This window comes from Tachyglossus aculeatus, chromosome X1, assembly GCF_015852505.1.
Source record: "Tachyglossus aculeatus isolate mTacAcu1 chromosome X1, mTacAcu1.pri, whole genome shotgun sequence".
Taxonomy (NCBI): Eukaryota; Metazoa; Chordata; class Mammalia; order Monotremata; family Tachyglossidae; genus Tachyglossus; species Tachyglossus aculeatus.
Window position 1 is genome coordinate 19,048,847 of NC_052101.1, and position 22,265 is coordinate 19,071,111.

Below are 22,265 nucleotides of genomic sequence, written 5' to 3' on the forward strand. Positions count from 1 at the left end.
TAACTTTCTGTGCCGGAGTTACGGGAGAGGGAGTCAGAGCGTGGGAGGCTTGGGCCTTCAGGCCGGACCTAGGCCGGCAAACAATCCCAAAAAAGGCTGGGGCCTAAATTTATATAGCTAAGGGAGGTGGATTCTGGGTGCTGAACGTGGGCTTGGGTAGGCCCGAGCCTGGACTTGGGGGGGGCTGTTGTTTCTGGGGCATTTAGTGAGGGGAGGCTGTGGGGAGGGGTTGAGGCCTGGGTCTCTTTGCTGCTGTGGTGATGGGGTCCGAGGCGGGGACGATGTGGACCTGCCTGGGACCCTGTGGGCTCTGGTGACCTTTCCCATGGAGGGGAACATTCTGGGAGTTGGATAAGCAGAGCCTTGAAGAAGCCCTGGCCCAACAGCAGTGGCCACTGAAATGAAAGAGTTTTTTCCCTTCCCTCTGCCCCAGGGTCTTTCACTGAGGGATCAGCAGCTACAGGCCACTAGCGACGGGCCTCCACTGACTGCCTCTGCATTTGGGACCCTGTCCCTCGGTTCTTAATTCTGGCCCTAGTGCCCTGAGCTCCTGGGGTTTCTTTTATTGGCCAAAGCATCCTCCCAGCTCAGAAAGAGGAGGGCACCATCATCATCAATCGTGTTTATTGAGCGCTTACTGTGTGCAGAGCACTGTACTAAGCGCTTGGGAAGTACAAGTTGGCAACATATACAGTCCCTTCCCAACAGTGGGCTCACAGTCTAAAAGGCTGCTCGTTCTCAGCACATTTGTGGCTCTCATACGTGGCTCGGCCAGGATAGTGGCAGAGCACAGATGATGGACAATGACCGAACCCGGGGGCCTGGTTTTTCCAGGCTTCTCAGTCTCTCTTCCCTTTCTCCCAGATTTCCCTCCCAACAAGGTGCAGGCCTCTCTCTTCTGGGAGGCCTGCATGCCTCTCTCTCCCCAACTTCCTTTCCCAGTGAGTATTTCCCTCTCTCCTGCCAGCGGCTGCTACTGTGGGATCTTCCTGAGCCCCACTCCGAGCCCAAACCGGTCAGGAGGGCCGTCCCTTGCCACTGCTGTTCAGTCTGGTTCTGTGAGGACTGGCAGTCGTGAGACACACAGCAGGGCCCTTCCCACGGGCTCTCCCTCGGCCCTGGCATCTCCCCAGCCCTGGCACCAGCCTAGCCCCGCTGTGCCAGCCTGGATCGGGGAAAAAAGCAGCTTCTCTGATTCTTGGGGGGCTAGCCAAACCATTCCCAGGACGGTGGAGCTCGGTGGGCTAGTCTGGGTTTAAGCCACGCAGAGAAGCAGCGTGGCTCAGTGGAAAGAGCCCGGTTTGGAGTCAGAGGTCATGGGTTCAAATCCTGGCTCCACCACTCATCAGCTGGGTGACTTTGGGCAAGTCACTTCACTTCTCTGGGCCTCATCTGTAAAATGGGGATTAAGCCTGTGAGCCCCACCCCGAGACAGCCTGATCACCTTGTAACCTCCCCAGCGCTTAGAACGGTGCTCTGCACATAGTAAGCGCTTAACAAATGCCATCATTATCATTAAAATACAACACGAAACAGATGATGGGACAACCTCATCACCTTGTAACGTCCCCAGCGCTTAATAAATGCTATTATTATTATTAAGGGTAAACTTTAGGTGCTGTTGGAATGGGTGGCCACCAATGAGTCCTTGATCCTTCCTGGCCTCTCCGGGGTCTCTAGTGTGGGGATGGTCTGAGGACCAGGGACAAGCAGACACCCTCACCCTCCCGATCTAAGTGCCCACCCTCAGGGGCTGGTGTGCGGCCTGTTGGAGAGTTTTTTGGGCCGCTCCTATGGTATTTCCCCCCGTCGGGCTAATGCCGAGAGTGGCCATTCCCCAGCTTCCGTCCATCCCGCCTCCATCAGAGCTAAGAGTCGGAGCGGACGGATGGGGAGCTGGGGTGGGGTGGTGTGGGGGGACGGCGGCTCTCAGAAGATGCAGGTGCAGCCCACGGCGACGGTCTCCATGACGGTCTGGAGTTCCCTGCGACAGGGCCGGGGCCGCTTCCTCTGGGCCTGAGCCGGGGCCGCCCCTGCCCCCCGAGGGGCCTGGCAGAGCCGACGCCGGACGGGAATCTTGCTGTAGATGGGGACGCTCACCATGGAGCGGTCTTCCTGCCGGGTGAAGGGGTTGATGCAGCCGTGGCACAGGCAGCGGGCCTCGGGAAGGTCCGCGGGGATGCGGCCGGGGTCGTGGTTTATGCTGCGCCGGTGGGAACCGGGGTGGAGGGGGAGAGAGCGTGGCAGGGGGCGGTTTGCTCGCTGCCCCTTCCACCCCCACACCCTCCCAGCTTCAATATCCTGGGATGGACGAGCCCAATCACGTAGGAAGCGCTTAACAGATACCATCATTATTAAATGGCTGTGTGTGTGTGTTTGTGTATAAAAGGGGGAGTGTGTAGAGGTAGGTGTAAAAGGAGGTATGTGGTGGGTAAGAGTGTGTAAAATCTGGACAGAAATCCCCCCTAGATTCACAGGGGCTGCCGTACTTCTAGACTGTGAGCCCACTGTTGGGTAAGGACCGTCTCTATAGGTTGCCAACTTGGACTTACCAAGCGCTTAGTACAGGGCTCTGCACACAGTAAGCGCTCAGTAAATACGACTGAATGAATGAATAGAGGTGGGTGTAAAAGGAGGGATGTGAGTGGGTAAGAGTGTGTAAAATCTGGACAGAAATCCCCCCTAGATTCACAGGGGCTGCCGTACTACTCGACTGTGAGCCCACTGTTGGGTAGGTACCGTCTCTATATGTTGCCTTGGACTTCCCAAGCGCTTAGTACAGAGCTCTGCACACAGTAAGCGCTCAATAAATACGATTGAATGAATGGAGGTGGGTGTAAAAGGAGGTACGTGAGTGGGTAAGAGTGTGTAAAATCTGGACAGAAATCCCCCCAAATCCGCCCTGGATTCACGGGGTACTTCTAGACTGTGAGCCCGTCGTTGGGTAGGGACTGTCTCTATCTGTGGCTGACTCGGACTTCCCAAGCACTTAGTCCAGTGCTCTGCACACAGTAAACAAAGTGTGGCTCAGTGGAAAGAGCCCGGGCTTTGGAGTCAAAGGTCATGGGTTCAAATCCTGGCTCCACCACTTGTCAGCTGTGTGACTTTGGGCAAATCGCTTCACTTCTCTGGGCCTCAGTTACCTCCTCTGGAAAATGGGGATTAAGACTGTGAGCCCCCCGTGGGACAACCTGATCACTTTGTAACCTCCCCGGTGCTTAGAACAGTGCTTTGCACATAGTAAGTACTTAATAAATGCCATTATTATTATTGAGAAATACGAATGAATGAATGCAATGAATCATCCTGGGGTTGGGGTGAGCTTACTGCTGGACTGACTCTGTCCTAACTGGAGGTGGGGGAAGACCTCAGAACCATCCCCTCAGTGACCCCCTAGGTCCTTGACAACAGGGACACTGCTTTTCCCTCTAGGGTATAATAATAATAATAATAATAATATAGCGTTTATTAAGTGCTTACTATGTGCAAAGCACTGTTCTAAATGCTGGGGAGGTTACAAGGTGATCAGGTTGTCCCAAGCGGGACTCACAGGCAGCGTGGCTCAGTGGAAAGAGCCCGGGCTTTGGAGTCAGAGGCCATGGGTTCAAATCCCGGCTCTGTCAATTGTCAGCTGTGTGACTTTGGGCAAGTCACTTCACTTCTCTGCGCCTCAGTTACCTCATCTGGAAAATGGGGATTAAGACTGTGAGCCCCCCATGGGACAACCTGATCACATTGTAACCTCCCCAGCACTTAGAACAGTGCTTTGTGCATAGTAAGCACTTAATAAATGTCATTATTATTATTATTATTATTATTATTATTATTATTAAGAAATACAAATGAATGAATGCAATGAATCATCCTGGGGTTGGGGTGAACTCACTGCTGGACTGACTCTGTCCTAACTGGAGGCCGGGGAAGACCTCAGAACCATCCCCTCGGTGACCCCCTAGATCCTTGATGACAGGGACACTGCTTTTCCTTCTAGGGTATAATAATAATAATAATAATAATAATAATGGCATTTATTAAGCGCTTACTATGTGCCAAGCACTGTTCTAAACGCTGGGGAGGTTACAAGGTGATCAGGTTGTCCCAAGCGGGACTCACAGGCAGCGTGGCTCAGTGGAAAGAGCCCGGGCTTTGGAGTCAGAGGCCATGGGTTCAAATCCCAGCTCTGCCAATTGTCAGCTGGGTGACTTTGGGCAAGTCACTTCACTTCTCTGCGCCTCAATTACCTCATCTGGAAAATGGGGATGAAGACTGTCATTATTATTATTATTAAAATGGGGATTCAATACCTCTTCTCCCTCCTACTTAGAGTGTGAGCACTATTTGGGACCCAGTTATCTTGTATAATAATGATGGCATTTATTAAGCGCTTACTATGTGCAGAGCACTGTTCTAAGCGCTTGCGAGGTTACAAGGTGATCATGTTGTCCCACGTGGGGCTCACAGTCTTCATCCCCATTTTACAGACAAGGAAACTGAGGCCCAGAGAAGTGAAGTGACTTGCCCAAAGTCACCGAGCTGACAATTGGCAGAGCCGGGATTTTTTTTTTTTTTTGGCATTTATTGAGCGCTTACTATGTGCAAAGCACTGTTCTAAGCGCTGGGATGGTTACAAGGTGATCAGGTTGTCCCACGGAGGGCTCACAGTCTTCATCCCCATTTTACAGATGAGGCAACTGAGGCATGGAGAAGTGAAGTGACTTGCCCAAAGTCACACAACTGACAAGTACCTGTATATATGTTTGTACATATTTATTACTCTATTTATTTATTTATTTTACTTGTACATATCTATTCTATTTATTTTATTTTGTTAGTATGTTTGGTTTTGTTCTCTGTCTCCCCCTTTTAGACCGTGAGCCCACTGTTGGGTAGGGACCGTCTCTACGTGTTGCCAATTTGTACTTCCCAAGCGCTTAGTACAGTGCTCTGCACATAGCAAGCGCTCAACAAATACGATTGATGATGATGAAGTGGCGGAGCCGGGATTCGAACCCATGACCTCCGACTCCAAAGCCCGGGCTCTTTCCACCGAGCCACGCTGCTTCTCCCCCAGCCCTTAGTACGGTGCTTGGCGCACAGTAAGCGCTTAACAAATTGGGGCACCCCAAGCTCTTCTCTCCTCCCTTGAGCCCCCAGATGCCCGGGAGGGGACCCAGCCTCGACTTACCTGTAGGCCCAAGGGGACAGGCTGCGCTTGTTGGACAGCCACAGCTGCAAGTTGACTTCGCATTTGTTCCTGGCGAGGTCGGAGCCGTTCCTCAGCTGCGTCACCATCTCCTGAATGCTCCGGTCGTAGTCTTCCGGCAGGGCGTAGGTCCTCTCCCCTGCCAGGTTCATCCTCTGGACCAGGTCGAGCGACGGTCTGTGATTTTCCGGGGACAAGGCCTTGGGCCTGGAAACCCCCTTCCTCTTGCCCTTCGCCCCCTTGCCACGTTCCCTTGGCTCCCCAGGGGTGACCACCATCAGGGCGACGAAGACCAGGATGAGGACGAGCTGAGGGGGGGCATCAAGGACAGCCTGTCACCCAGCAATCCATCATTAATCGTATTTATTAAGCGCTTGCACCCAGCAATCAATCATCAATCGTATTTATTAAGCGCTTACTGTGTGCGGACAACGTGTGACCCAGCAATCAATCAATCAATCAATCGTATTTATTGAGCGCTTACTGTGTGCAGAGCACGGGATTAAGCGCTTGGGAAGTCCAAGTTGGCAACATCTAGAGACGGTCCCTACCCACCAGTGGGCCCACAGTCTAAAAGGGGGAGACAGAGAACAAAACCAAACATACTAACAAAATAAAATAAATGGAATAGATATGGACAAGTAAAATAGAGTAATAAATATGTACAAACATATATACAGGTGCTGTGGGGAAGGGAAGGAGGTAAGATGGGGGGGATGGAGAGGGGGACGAGGGGGAGAGGAAGGAAAGGGGCTCAGTGTGGGAAGGCCTCCTGGAGGAGGTGAGCTCTCAATCAATCAATCAATCGTATTTATTGAGTGCTTACTGTGTGCAGAGCACTGTACTAAGCGCTTGGGAAGTACAAGTCGGCAACACATGGAGACAGTCCCTACCCAAGAGCGGGCTCACAGTCTAGAAGGGGGAGATGGAACAAAACCAAACATACTAACAAAATAAAATAAATAGAATAGATATGTACAAGTAACATAAATAAATAAATAGAGTAATGAATATGTACAAACATATATACATAGATACAGGTGCTGTGGGGAAGGGAAGGAGGTAAGGCGGGGGGGATGGGGAGGGGGAAGAGGGGGAGAGGAAGGAAGGGGCTGAGTCCGGGAAGGCCTCCTGGAGGAGGTGAGCTCTCAGCAGGGCCTTGAAGGGAGGAAGAGAGCTAGCTTGGCGGATGGGCAGAGGGAGGGCATTCCAGGCCCGGGGGAGGACGTGGCAGTACAGTAAGCGTATTAAGCGCTTACTGTGTGCAGAGCACTGTACTAAGCGCTTGGGAAGTACAAGTTGGCAACCTATAGAGGACGGTCCCTACTCAGAGACCGCCGGACTCTAAGCTGGTTCTCGCTAAACCCCGGATTGTGGCCCGTGCCCAGTCAATCAATCAGTGGTTATAATAATCATGGCATTTTTAATAATAATAATAATAATGATAATAGTAATAATAATAGCATTTATTAAGCACTTACTATGTGCAAAGCACTGTTCTAAGCGCTGGGGAGGATACAAGGTGATCAGATTGTCCCACGTGGGGCTCACAGTCTTCATCCCCATTTTACAGGGGAGGTAACTGAGGCACAGAGAAGTGAAGCAACTTGCCCAGAGTCACACAGCTGACAACTGGCAGAGCCGGGATTTGAACCCGTGACCTCTGACTCCAAAGCCTGCGCTCTTTCCACTGAGCCACGCTGCTTCTCAATAATGATGGCATTTATTAAGCGCTTACTATGTGCACAGCACTGTTCTAAGCGCTGGGGGGATACAAGGTGATCAAGTTGTCCTACGTGGGGCTCACAGTCTCAATCCCCATTTTACAGATGAGGGAACTGAGGCTCAGAGAATTTAAGTGACTTGCCCAAGGTCACACAGCAGACATGTGGCGGAGTCGGGATTCGAACGCATGACCTCTGATTCCAAAGCCCGGCTCTTTCCACTGAGTCACGCTCCTTCCCTTAAGCGCTTACTATGTGCAAAGCACTGTTCTAAGCCCTGGGGAGGTTACAATAGTAATAATAATCATAATCATAATAATGGCATTTATTAAGCGCTTACTATGTGTAAAGCACTGTTCTAAGCGCTGGGGAGGTTACAATAATAATAATAATGGCATTTATTAAGCGCATACTATGTGCAAAACACTGTTCTAAGCGCTGGGGAGGTTACAATAACAATAATAATAATGGCATTTATTAAGCACTTACTATGTGTAAAGCACTGTTCTAAGCGCCGGGGAGGTTACAATAATAATAATAATAACAATAATAATAATAATAATAATAATGGCATTTTTAAGCACTTACTATGTGTAAAGCACTGTTCTAAGCGCTGGGGAGGTTACAATAACAATAATAATAATGGCATTTATTAAGCACTTACTATGTGTAAAGCACTGTTCTAAGCGCTGGGGAGGTTACAATAATAATAATAATAATAATAATAATAATAATGGCATTTTTAAGCACTTACTATGTGTAAAGCACTGTTCTAAGCACTGGGGAGGTTACAATAAAAATAATAATAATAATGGCATTTATTAAGCGCTTACTATGTGCAAAGCACTGTTCTAAGTGCTGGGGAGGTTACAATAATAATAATAATGGCATTTATTAAGAGCTTACTACTTGCAAAGCACTGTTCTAAGCGCTGGGAAGGTTACAAGGTGATCAGGTTGTCCCACAGGGGGGCTTACAGTCTTAATCCTCATTTTACAAACGAGGTAACTGAGGCGTAGAGAAGTGAAGTGATTTGCTCAAAGTCACACAGCTGACAATTGGCAGAGCTGGGATTTGAACCCATGACCAGTGGTATTTACTGAGTGCTTACTGTGTGTAGAGCACTGAACTGAGCACGCTTGGGAGCATGCTCATTATGGGCAGGGAAAAATAATAATAATGATGATGGCATTTGTTAAGCACTTACTATGTGCAAAGCACTGTTCTAAACTCTGGGGAGGTGACAAGGTGATCAGGTTGTCCCTTGGGGGCTCACAGTCTTAATCCCCATTTTCCAGATGAGGTAACTGAGGCCCAGAGAAGTGAAGTGACTTGCCCAAAGTCACACAGCCGACAATTGGCAGAGCCAGGATTCGAACCCATGACCTCCGACTCCAAAGCCCGGGCTCTTTCCACTTAGCCACACTGCTTCTCTGATTTGTACCCATGACCAGTGGTATTTACTGAGTGCTTACTGTGTGTAGAGCACTGAACTGAGCACGCTTGGGACCATGCTCGTTATGGGCAGGGAATAATAATAATGATAATGACAGTTGTTAAGTGCTTACTATGTGCAAAGCACTGTTCTAAGCACTGGGGCAGAGACAAGGTGATCATGTTGTCCCACGTGGGGCTCACAGTCTTAATCCCCATTTTACAGATGAGGTAACTGAGCACAGAGAAGTTGTGACTTGCCCACGGTCACACAGCTGGCAATTGGCAGAACCAGGATTTGAACCCATGCTCTTTTCATTGATCCACGCTGCTTCTGTGTGTGTGTGTGTGTGTGTGTGTGTCATTGTTGTAATAATAATAATAATGACATTTATTAAGCAATTACTATGTGCAAAGCACTGTTCTAAGCGCTGGGGAGGTAACAAGGTGATTAAGTTGTCCCACAGGGACGGTCTTAATCCCCATTTTACAGATGAGGGAACTGAGGCCCAGAGAAGTGAAGTGACTTGCCCAGAGTCACATGGCTGACATTTGGTGGAGTCGGGATTTGAACCCATGACCTCTGACTCCAAAGCCCTGGCTCTTTTCCACTGAGCCACACTTGTGCTATACTCTCCCAAGCACTTAGCTCAGTGCCCTTCACACAGCGCTCAATAAATACAATTGATTGATTTTTTAATGGTATTTGTTAAGCACTTACTATGTGCCGGGCACCGTTCTAAGCACTGGGGTAGATACAAGGTAATCAGTTTGGACGCAGTCCTTATCCCACATGGTGCTCAGAGACTTAATCCCCATTTTACAGATGACATAACTGAGGCACAGAGAAGTCAAGTGACTTGCCCAAAGTCACACAGCAGACAAGTGGCAGAGCTGGGACTAGAATCCAGGTCCTTCTGATAGGGAGAGATCAATGGAGTTGGCTGAAGTGCTCCCTGCCCTTGAGGAGCTTACAGTCTGGCTGTTAATAATAATAATAATAATAATAACAATAATAATAATTATTATTATTATTATTATTACGGTGGCAGTGTGGCTCAGTGGAAAGAGCATGGGCTTTGGAGTCAGAGGTCATGGGTTCAAATCCTGGCTCCGCCAATTGCCAGCTGTGTGACTTTGGGCAAGTCACTTCACTTCTCTGCACCTCAGTTACCTCATCTGTAAAATGGGGATGAAGACTGTGAGCCCCACCTCATCTGTAAAATGGGGATGTGAGCCCCACGTGGGACAATCTGAACACCTTGTATCTTCCCCAGCGCTTAGAACAGTGCTTTGCACATAGTAAGCGCTTAACAAATGCCATCATCATTATTATTATTATTCTCTGGGCCTCAGTTACCTCATCTGTAAAATGGGGATTAAGACTGTGAGCCCCACATGGGACAACCTGATCACCTTGTAACCTCCCCTGTGCTTAGAGCAGTGCTTTGAACATAGTAAGCGCTTAATAAATGCCATTGTTATTATTATTATTATTATTATTATTAAGTGCTTACTATGTGCTGAGCACTGTTCTAAGCGGTGGATGTTGTTCCCTTACAGGGAAATGGCACTGTTTATTTCCAAGTGCTTAGTACAGTGCTCTGCACACAGTAAGCGCTCAATACATACGATTGAATGAATACAGGACAGGCAGAAGGTCAAACAGCCTCAGAAGCATCCCAGGGATCAGGAGTCTCCCCTCCTGCCATCCCTTGGGGCCTTGATGGAAGTGGGAGGCTGAGTGCTCTGCACACACTCATTCATTCATTCAATCGTATTTATTGAGCGCTTACTGTGTGCAGAGCACTGGACTAAGCGCTTGGGAAGTCCAAGTCGGCAACATATAGAGACGGTCCCTACCCAACAGCGGGCTCACAGTCTAGAAGGGGGAGACAGACAACTAAACAAGACATGGAGACAGGTGTCAAAGTCGTCAGAACAAATAGAATTAAAGCGAGATGCACATCATTCACAAAATAAATAGAATAGTAAATATGGACAAGTAAAATAAATAGAGTCGGTCCCTACCCGATAACGGGCTCGCTGTCTAGAAGGGGGAGACAGACAACAAAATAAGACGTGTAGACAGGTGTCAAAGTCGTCAGAACAAATAGAATTAAAGCGAGATGCACATCATTCACAAAATAAATAGAATAGTAAATATGGACAAGTAAAATAAATAGAGTCGGTCCCTACCAAATAACGGGCTCACAGTCTAGAAGGGGGAGACAGACAACAAAACAAGACGCGTAGACAGGTGTCAAAGTCGTCAGAACAAATAGAATTAAAGCGAGATGCACATCATTCACAAAATAAATCGAATAGTAAATATGGACAAGTAAAATAAATAGAGATGGTCCCTACCCGATAACGGGCTCACAGTCTAGAAGGGGGAGACAGACAACAAAATAAGACATGTAGACAGGTGTCAAAGTCGTCAAAACAAATAGAATTAAAGCGAGATGCACATCATTCACAAAATAAATAGAATAGTAAATATGGACAAGTAAAATAAATAGAGTCGGTCCCTACCCGATAACGGGCTCGCTGTCTAGAAGGGGGAGACAGACAACAAAACAAGACGTGTAGACAGGTGTCAAAGTCGACAGAACAAATAGAATTAAAGCGAGATGCACATCATTCACAAAATAAATCGAATAGTAAATATGGACAAGTAAAATAAATAGAGATGGTCCCTACCCGATAACGGGCTCACAGTTAGAAGGGGGAGACAGACAACAAAACAAGACGTGTAGACAGGTGTCAAAGTCGTCAGAACAAATAGAATTAAAGCGAGATGCACATCATTCACAAAATAAATAGAATAGTAAATATGGACAAGTAAAATAAATAGAGTCGGTCCCTACCAAATAACGGGCTCACAGTCTAGAAGGGGGAGACAGACAACAAAACAAGACGCGTAGACAGGTGTCAAAGTCGTCAGAACAAATAGAATTAAAGCGAGATGCACATCATTCACAAAATAAATCGAATAGTAAATATGGACAAGTAAAATAAATAGAGATGGTCCCTACCCGATAACGGGCTCACAGTTAGAAGGGGGAGACAGACAACAAAACAAGACGTGTAGACAGGTGTCAAAGTCGTCAGAACAAATAGAATTAAAGCGAGATGCACATCATTCACAAAATAAATAGAATAGTAAATATGGACAAGTAAAATAAATAGAGTCGGTCCCTACCAAATAACGGGCTCACAGTCTAGAAGGGGGAGACAGACAACAAAACAAGACGCGTAGACAGGTGTCAGAGTCGTCAGAACAAATAGAATTAAAGCTAGATGCACATCATTCACAAAATAAATAGAATAGTAAATACGTACAAGTGAAATAAATAGAGTCGGTCCCTACCCAATAACGGGCTCACAGTCTAGAAGGGGGAGACAGACAACAAAACAAGACGTGTAGACAGGTGTCAAAGAACAAATAGAATTAAAGCTAGATGCACATCATTCACAAAATAAATAGAATAGTAAATATGTACAAGTGAAATAAATAGAGACGGTCCCTACCCAATAACGGGCTCACAGTCTAGAAGGGGGAGACAGACAACAAAACAAGAGGTGTAGACAGCTGTCAAAGCCGTCAGAACAAATAGAATTAAAGCTAGATGCACATCATTAACAAAATAAATAGAATACTAAATATGGACAAGTAAAATAAATACAGTAATAAATCTGTACAAATATATATATATACAGGTGCTGTGGGGAGGGGAAGGAGGTAGGGCGGGGGGATGGGGAGGAGGAGAGGAAAAAGGGGGCTCAGTGTGGGAAGGCCTCCTGGAGGAGGTGAGCTCTCAGTAGGGGTTTGTAGGGAGGAAGAAAGCTAGCTTGGCGGATAATAATAATAATAACATTTATTATGTGTGGAGGGAGGGCATTCCATCATCATCATCATCATCATCATCAATTGTATTTATTGAGTGCTTACTGTGTGCAGAGCACTGTACTAAGCACTTGGGAAGTACAAGTTGGTAACATATAGAGACAGTCCCTACCCAGCAGTGGGCTCACAGTCTAAAAGGGGGAGACAGAGAACAAAACCAAACATACTAACAAAATAAAATAAATAAATAAAATTCCAGGCCAGGGGAAGGACGTGGGCTGAGGGTTGACGGCGGGACAGGCGAGAACGAGGTACTGTGAGGAGGTTAGCGGCAGTAAGCGCTCAATAAATACGATTGAAATGAATGAATGAGCAGGGCCAAGGAGCCAGGCACTCTGTTCCAGGCCAACCACAGGCATCCGTTTCATCCTCCCTTACTCAACTCCCCCCACCCGCCTCAGTTTCCCCTGAGCTCTCCCCAAAATGACTCTGGCCACTCTGCAGGGCCACCAGAGCCTTGCTGGGTTTCTTCTTTCCTTGGGTTTCTTCCTTTCCTCCGCGTCCCCCCCAGCCCGCAGCCCAGCATCTTAAACCAGAAACCACCCCAAATGAGGAGCTGGTTTCTCTCTCCTCATTCATTCATTCATTCATTCATTCATTCATTCATTCATTCATTCATCCAATCGTACTTATTGAGTGCTTACTGTGTGCAGAGCACTGGACTAAGCGCTTAGGAAGTCCAAGTTGGCAACATCTAGAGACAGTCCCTACCCAACAGTGGGCTCACAGTCTAGAAGGGGGAAACAGACAACAAAACATATTAACAAAATAAAATAAATAGAATAAATATCATCATCATCATCATCAGTCGTATTTATTGAGCACTTACCGTGTGCAGAGCACTGGACTAAGAGCTTGGGAAGTCCAAGTTGGCAACATATAGAGACGGTCCCTACCCAACAGTGGGCTCACAGTCTAGGAGAGGGAGACAGACAACAAAACATATTAACAAAATAAAATGAATAGAATAAATATCATCATCATCATCATCAATTGTATTTATTGAGCGCTTACTGTGTGCAGAGCACTGGACTAAGCGCTTGGGAAGTCCAAGTTGGCAACATCTAGAGACGGTCCCTACCCAACAGTGGGCTCACAGTCTAGGAGGGGGAGACAGACAACAAAACATATTAACAAAATAAAATAAATAGAATAAATATGTACAAATAAAATAAATAAATAGAGTAATAAATACTTCAGGCTGCCAAACCCCAGACCAGGCCACCGCTCCTCCGGATAGCGTCTAGTCCAACTTCCCCCAGGCCCTGTTTTCCTTCCTGCTCTGGCATCTCACCCACCCATGGCCCACATGGCCCTCTCCACCCTCCTCCCGTAAACCGGAGCCCTTCAGAAAGGAGTCCCGGTTGGCACAGGGCGATTCATTCATTCACCCCTATTTATTGAGCGCTTACTGTGTGCAGAGCACTGTACTAAGCGCTTGGGAAGTCCAAGTTGGCAGCGTATAGAGACGGTCCCTACCCAACAGCGGGCTCGCAGTCTAGAAGGGGGAGACAGAGAACAAAACAAAACATATTAACAAAATAAAAAAAATAGAATAAATACGTACAAATAAAATAAATATATAAATAGAGTAATAAATACATACAAACATATATACATATATACAGGTGCTGTGGGGAGGGGAAGGAGGTAAGGCGGGCCAGCTCACCAACACAGCGTCTCTGTCTCTGATGCCTTCAACATCTCTGTCTCTTCCCACATCCCTGCTGCGTGGCCTAGTGGAAAGAGCCCGGGCTTTGGAGTCAGAGGTCACGGGTTCAAATCCCGGCTCTGCCAATTGTCAGCTGTGTGACTTTGGGCAAGTCACTTCACTTCTCTGGGCCTCAGTTCCCTCACCTGTAAAATGGGGATGAAGACTGTGAGCCCCCCCGTGGGACAACCTGATCACCTTGTAACCTCCCCAGCACTTAGAACAGTGCTTTGCACATAGTATGCTTAATAAATGCCATCATTATTAAGATCATGAGCCTGGGAGACACAAGACCTGGGTTCTAATTCATTCATTCAATCGTATTTATTGAGCGCTTACTGTGTGCAGAGCACTGACTAAGCGCTTTTGAAGTTCAAGGTGGCAACATATAAAGATGGTCCTATCAACAATGGGCTCACAGTCTAGAAGGGGGAGACAGACAACAAAACAAAACATGGGAACATGGAGACATGACTGTCTCTATGTGATGCCAATTTGTACTTCCCAAGCGCTTAGTACAGTGCTCTGTACATAGTAAGCGCTCAATAAATACGATTGATTGATTGATTGATTGACGGGTGTCAAAATCTTCAGAACAAATAGAATTCTAATGTCAGGTCTGCCACTTACATGCTGAGTGACCTAGGGCAGGCCACTTCACTCCTCTGTGCCTCAGTTCCCTCATCTACAAAATAATAATAATAATTGGCATTTGTTAAGCGCATACTATGTGCAAAGCACTGTTCTAAGTGCTGGGGAGGATACAGGGTGATCAGTTTGTCCCATGTGGGGCTCACAGTCTTCATCCCCATTTTACAGATGAGGTAACTGAGACCCAGAGAAGTTAAGTGACTTGCCCAAGATCACACAGCAGACATGTGGTGGAGTCGGCATTCGAACCCATGACCTCTGACTCCAAAGCCCGTGCTCTTTCCACTGAGCCACGCTGGGATTCAGTACCTGTGCTCCCTCCTACTTAGAAGGGGAGCCCCATGTGGGACCTGATTATCTTGTATCTTGTATCTACTCCAGCATTTAGTGCAATGCCTGGCACACAGCAAGCACTTAACAAGTACCACAGTTATTATTGTTATTATCACTACTACTAATAATAATTCCTTGATGCCACTTAATTAATGATGGCATTTATTAAGTGCTTACTATGTGCAAAGCACTGTTCTAAGCGCTGGGGAGGTTACAAGGTGTTGAGGTTGTCCCACAGGGGGGCTCACAGTCTTCATCCCCATTTTACAGATGAGGTAACTTAGGCCCAGGGAAGTGGACTTAATGTTGGTATTTGTTAAGCGCTTACTGTGTGCAAAGCACTGTTCTAAGCACTGGGGTAGATACAAGGTAATCAGGTTTTCCCACGGAGGGGGCTCACAGTCTTCATCCCCATTTTCCAGATGAGGGAACTGAGGCCCAGAGAAGTGAAGTGACTTGCCCATAGTCACACAGCTGACAATTGTCAGCTGGGGAAGCGGCGTGGCTCGGTGGAAAGAGCCTGGGCTTTGGAGCCAGAGGTCATGGGTTCAAATCCTGGCTCTGCCAACTGTCAGCCGTGTGACTTTGGTCAAGTCACTTCACTTCTCTGGGCCTCAGTTCCCTCATCTGTAAAATGGGGATTAAAACTGTGAGCCCTCCGTGGGACAACCTGAGCCACGCTGCTTCTCATAAGCTTCTTCCATCGCTGCTTCCATCGGCGTTCTTTGGAAACAGGACTCCTGAGGAATTTAGGAGAAGGAGCCTGACGCTTTGGAGCAGGTCGCCCACGCTGGGGGCTTCCGAGCACTTCCTCGCCTCAAACCTCTTTCACTTTCTCGGTCTCCAAGACCCTGGGCTCCACAGGCTGCCATCCCTACCCGCCATCATCACCGGGAAGAGCCGTGTGCGGATGATGCCCTGAAAGCTGTCCCCGTTCAAAACGAGCCAAGAGGGAGGCCGGCAGCTTAGAGTAAAAAGTCAGGCCTAGGGAGGGGGGCCAGAAGCTACAGCCTCTGGAGCAGGGCTCTGCCGCCCAAGGGCACTCAAAAATCCTCGGATGATGATCTCTAAACGTCAGACGGTATTTACTTAAGTGTCCCACGACTGCATACCTTTCCCCCTGGATTTATGTAACCAAGGGATTCTTTCTTTCCTGTCCCAAGCTCTGACACGCTCAGTCTTCCCGACAACATGATCCTTGCATTTCGTTCCCATGGGAGCCCACTGTTGGGTAGGGACTGTCTCTATATGTTGCCATCTTGTACTTCCCAAGCGCTTAGTACAGTGCTCTGCACACAGTAAGCGCTCAATAAATACGATTGATTGATTGATTGATTGATCAGAGCTTTCCCAGGCTGTTGTCCGGCTCCTGCCACCCGGACGTGTCCTGCCCTGGACCCCAGGGCTCCTTTTCCTTGGGAGAAAGAGGGATTTTCACTCAATGGGATGAAAAGGACTCCTCAATCCCGCTTTTCCAGCCTGCTGAGAAGCCCCTGGCTTTCTGCTCCTAGGAACCCATTTCTTCCCCGGACTGTCAAACCCAGCTCTACATTGTCTCTAGACTGTAAATTCATTGTGGGCAGGGAATGTGTCTGTTATATTGTACTCTCCCAAGCACTTAGTACAGTGCACTGCACACAGTAAAAGCTCAATAAAACAATTAACTGACCGACTCTGGCTTTTTTAGAATTGTATTTGATAAGCACTTACTATGTGCAAGGCACTGTACTAAGTACCAGGGTAGATTCATTTATTCAGTTGTATTACTGAGCGCTTACTGTGTGCAGAATACTGTACTAAGCACTTGGAAAGTACAATTCAGCAAAAGAGACAATCCCTACCCAAATCGGGCATTCATTCATTCAATTATATTTATTGAGCACTTACTGTGTGCAGAGCACTGTACTAAGCACTTCAGTCTAGAAGACTTACAGTCTAGATACAAGCTGATCGAGTTGGACACAATCCATGCCTCACATGGGGTTCACAAGTCTTATCCCCATTTTACAGATGAGCTAACTGAAGCACAGAGAAGTTAACTGACTTGTCCAAGGTAGCACAGCAGACAAAAGGCAGAACTGGGATTAGAACCCAGGTTCTTCTGACTCAATGGCTTGGGCATTTTCATTCATTCATTCATTCATTCAATCGTATTTATTGAGCGCTTACTGTGTGTAGAGCACTGTACTAAGCGCTTGAGAAGTACAAGTTGGCAACATATATAGACGGTCTCTACCCAACAACGGGCTCACAGTCTAGAAGGGGGAGACAGACAACGAGCTGGGGTCTGAACATGGGAGGGGGACGGGGATCGCTCCGAAAGGAAGCAACTTGGGTTTCCAAGGCAAACATCCAGTCACCGGTCAATCAATCAATCAATTGTATTTACTGAGCGCTTACTGTGTGCAGAGCACTGTACTAAGTGCTTGGGAAGTACAAGTTGGCAACATATAGAGACAGTCCCTCCCCAACAGCGGGCTCACGGTCGATATGGAGAGAACAAGCATTCATCCCAGGGCTTCAAACGAGGAAAGAACCGAAGTACCTACCAGATTGTGAGACCCGTCCATTTTCGAGAGACCGTCCGCGGGAAGGTGGCTTGGAGAGATGTCTCAGGGTCAGTGTGGAGGGAACCGGATGGATCGAGGCGACGAGCGAAAGAGAAACAAGAAGTGAGGTAAGTGAACAGTCGGCAATCCTGGCTTTCCCATCCCAGGATGATGACGGTGGGCATGTGTGTGGTTTGGGGGTGGGCATCTTCACCTGGCCTCGGTGCGGAGAGGCGTGTTGATGGCAGGACAGGGCCGGGAGTGTAGCGGTCCGCCCCGGCTGGTGGGCACGGCCCCGCGGCCCCCTCCTCAACCCCCACGCTGCCTGCTCGCACGCGATGTGCTGAGATTATAAGCTTCGTTTGCTTTTCAAACCTGCAGGGAACGGGGCGGGGAGGAGAGACCGGTTGGAAAGGTGTGGTTTCAGAGCAAACTTTCACGGGAGATTTTTGGCTGCCGCCTGGGTCCTGGGATCATTTACTCGGGACGGAGATTCCCAGCAGCAGAAGTGGCCTTGTTTCCTCATCGGGGAGGAGTTCAGTGGTTCTGGCGCTCCACAGGCGCCCAGGGCCTCGGGGAGGCCACGATGAGCCAGCCGAGATGGCCCGATGTACGATACAAGCTCTTAGTACGGTGCTTTGCACACAGTAAGCACTCAAAAAATACGATTGAATGAATGAATGGATGAATACGGTCGGAGGTCTGAACTTCTTGTCCAATCAATCAATCAATCAATCATATTTATTGAGCGTTTACTGTGTGCAGAGCACTGTACTAAGCACTTGGGAAGTACAAGATGGCAACATATAGAGACAGTCCCTACCCAACAGTGGGCTCACAGTCTAAAAGGGGGAGACAGAAAATAAAACCAAACATACTAACAAAATAAAATAAATAGAATAGATATGTACAAGTAAAATAAATAAATAAATAAATGGAGTAATAGAATCAGTCCAAAGAGGCTGATTCTATCATCATCGTCGTCATCATCATCATCAGTGGTATTTACTGCGTGCGGGGCACTGCGCTAAGTGCTTGGGAGAATACAGTACAAGCAACTGAGATGTTGGACAGGTGTCCTGCCCACCACGAGCTTCCGGTCTAGAGGGCGAGACAGACATTAAGATAAATGATTTATAATTTATACATATTGTTTTGATGTCTGTCTCCCCCCTTTCCAAACTGTGAGCCCGTTGTGGGCAGGGATTATCCCTATTTGTTGCCGAATTGTACTTTCCAAGAGCTTAGTGCAGTGCTCTGCACACAGTGAGCGCTCAATAAATACGATTGAATGAATGAAAGTGCTGACAGGGTGGATATGAAGTACCCGAAGGTCCATCACTCAGCCAAATGTAGTTACTGAACATTTACTGTATTCAGAAGATCACATACAACAATATAACAGACACACTCCCTGCCCACAAGGAGCTTACGGTCTAGAGGGGGAGACAGACATTAATATAAATAATTTATAATATCTAATTCATAGATAGATCCACAAGTGCTGTGGGGTGGATATCAAATGCCAGAAGGTCAGAAGTTCAAGGGCATCGACGACGCAGAAGGGAGATGGGCCCGGAGCTAGCGTCACCCCAGCTGCCCTGGGGCGAAGGGCGGGGAACCACCTCCATCTCCCCTCACCCCCACAGATTGGAAGCTCGTTGTGGGCAGGGAACACGTCTGTTTATCGTTGTACTGTAATAATAATAACAATAATTATGATGGTATTTGTTAAGCGCTTACTATGTGCCAAGCAGTGTTCTAAGCGCTGAAGTAGATACAAGGTCATCAGGTTGTCCCACGTGGGACTCACAGTCTTCATCCCCATTTGACAGATGAGGGAACTGAGGCCCAGAGAAGTGAAGTGACATGCCCAAGGTCACACAGCTGACAAGTGGCGGAGCCGGGATACCGTACTCTCCCAAGTGCTTAGTACAGTGCTCTACCCAGTAAGCACTCAATAAATGCGATCGAATGAAATGCGATCGAATGAATGAACAAGGAAGGCTGCCCCTAAACCACTTTGGGTAGGTCGGTTTCCGGGGAAGATGGAGAAAAGAGCCCTTTGCGCTTAGAGATCCCCTGAGGAGACCAGAGGCCTTTAAAATGGAATCCGCTGGTTGGCCCACAGTGCCGGGGAAGGGGAGGGGGGTCACCTCAGTCCAGATGATGGTGGCAGGGGCACAGAACCTCCTGACTGCTGGGGTCGTCCACCTAAGGAGACCACTTCTGACCCGGCCCGCCGCCAACCAGCGAGACCAATCTCATCTCCTCAGTTGCCTCCCACCACAACCCCCGTCTGCCCTCCAACCCAAATCCAGTCTCTTATCCTTCCCGGCCTCCTCCCAAAAACAATTTATGCCCACTCTTTTTCCCTCCCTGGCCACCATCTTCATCTGCTCACTGGCCAATGGCTCCTTCGCCTCTGCTTTCAGACACGCCCGAGTGTCTTCTATCCGAAAAAAATCCTCCTCTCAACCCCACCGTTTCATAAGTGAACACCCCATCTACGTCATCTTAATCCTCCTAGTCCTCTCAGCCGCTTTTGACACTGTGGACCACCCCCTTCTCCTGGATATTCTTATCCTTGGTTTTGTTGACACCATCCTCTTCCGATTCTCCTAATTCTTTGGCCACTGATTTACATCAGCTCCTCCTCTGCCTCCCACCCTCGAACTATGGGAAGCCCTCCAGGAACCTAGGTTCCTTTCTATTTTCCATCTACCCCCCGGCCCTTTGAGAATTCATTCACTCCCACAGCTTCAACTACCATCTCTACCTGGATGACTCCCAAATCTACCGCTCCAGGGCTGACCTCTCTTTTTCTCCCCCCGCCCCCAGGATGACACTACCTGAATATCCTGACTGCCTCTCAAATTCAAAATGTCCAAAAACTGAGCCTCTCACCTTCAGGTAAACTGAAGCAATAGATTATAAAGATAGATTCACAGATGCAAAGCACAGGTATTTGACTATGGTTCCAGCACATAGTACGCAGTACTGTCTTGGCACTTAGTAAGCACTTAACCACAGTTGTTGTCGTTGTTGTTACTGTTGTTGTAGAGAAGCAGCGTGGCTTAGTAGAAAGAGTACGGGTTTAGGAGTCAGAGGATGTGGGTTCTAATCCTGGCTCCTGTGGGACTTTGGGCAAGCCACTTAACTTCTCTGTGCCTCAGTTACCTCATCTGTAAAATGAGGATGAAGACTGTGAGCCCCATGTGGGGCAACCTGATTACCTTGGATCTACCCCAGTGCTTAGAACAGTGCTTGGCACATAGCGCTTAACAAATACCATCATTATTATTATTATTACTGTGGCTTATTTGATAGAGTAGTGCTGAAGTGTTAGGGAGGATTTAGGGTGGGGAGATGAGAGATTAATCAGGGAAGACCCATAGAGGAGATGTGATTTCAGAAGGGCTTTGAAGATGGGGCAAGCAGGGGTCTTCTGGATATGAAGGGGGAAGGGAGTTTTCTAGACTGTGAGCCCACTGTTGGGTAGGGACCGTCTCTATGTGTTGCCAACTTGTACTTCCCAAGTGCTTAGTACCGTGCTCTGCACACAGTAAGCGCTCAATAAATATGATTGATTGATTGATTGATTGAGTTCCATGCAGGAGGAAGGGCATGAGCCCAGAACAAGGCACAGGTTGTAGGTTGGACTGTCCCCACCTTCAAAGCCATTCTCAAATCACATCTCCTCCAAGAGGTCTTTGCCAACTAAGCCCTCATTTCCCTTACTTCCTCTCCTTTCTGCATCACCTATCCGCCTGGATCTGTCCCCTTTCCGCACTAGATATTCACTCCACCCTCAGACCCATAGCACTTATGTACATAGCTGTAACTTTTTAAACGTCTGTCTCCCTCTCTAGTCTGTTAGCTCTTTGTGGACAGGGTATGTGTCTACCAACTCTGCTGTATTGTACTGTCTTCCAGACGCTCAATAAATACCACTGATTGATCGAGTGCACGCTGGGGTATAGTGGGACCAGCAGCCTGGCAGAGTGGATTGAGTGCAAGCCCGGAAATCAGAAGGACCTGGGTTCTAATCCCGGCTCTGCCACTTGTCCGCTGCATGGCCTCGGACGAGTCACTTCACTTCTCTGGCCTTCAGTTACCTCATCTGTAAAATGGGGATGAAGACGAGGAACCCCACGAAGGACAGGGACTGTGTCCAACCCGATTTGCTTCCCAGCACTTAGTACAGTGCCTGGCACATAGTAAGCACTTAACAAATACCACAGTTATCATTATTATGACTTCAGGACAATTACCAAACTACCTCGGTCTCGGTTTTCTCCAGGGCTAGTGTGCTGGGAGAATCCCAGAGGGCCAAGTGGTCAGGCATGGCTCCTCGAGGCTCCTCATGGCTCCTCATGACTCCTTCTGGGTCCTCAATGGCTCATGCTTAAAACAGGCCAGGCACCGTGGAGAGCTTTTTGGAGCAGATCTGCTCTTCACATCCTTTTCCCTGCACTCTCCGTTCCAGGGCAAGATTTTACACTAGACTGTAAACTCCTCAAGGGCAGGAATCATGTCTATCAACATTACTGTATCATACTCTTGACTGATTAAGGATGCTCTGCACACAGTAAGTAGCGTGGCCAAGTGGCTAGAGCATGGGCCTGGGAATCAGAGGACCTGGGTTCTCATCCTGGTTCTGCCACTTGTCTGCTTTGTGATCGTGGGCAAGTCACTTCACTTCTCTTGACCTCAGTGACCTCATCTGTGTGACTTGACTTCTCTATGC

The 22,265-nt window shown here is 48.0% G+C and overlaps 1 protein-coding gene across 1 annotated transcript; it reads right to left on the reverse strand.

The window, feature by feature from the left end:
* Positions 1-1,929: 1,929 nt before the first annotated feature.
* Positions 1,930-21,893, reverse strand: IL17B (interleukin 17B). Its single transcript, XM_038771671.1, is given in 6 exon segments — positions 1,930-2,203; positions 5,186-5,511; positions 17,516-17,536; positions 17,539-17,890; positions 17,956-18,086; positions 21,798-21,893. Coding segments are annotated over 6 exon segments (1,200 nt in total).
* Positions 21,894-22,265: the final 372 nt, after the last annotated feature.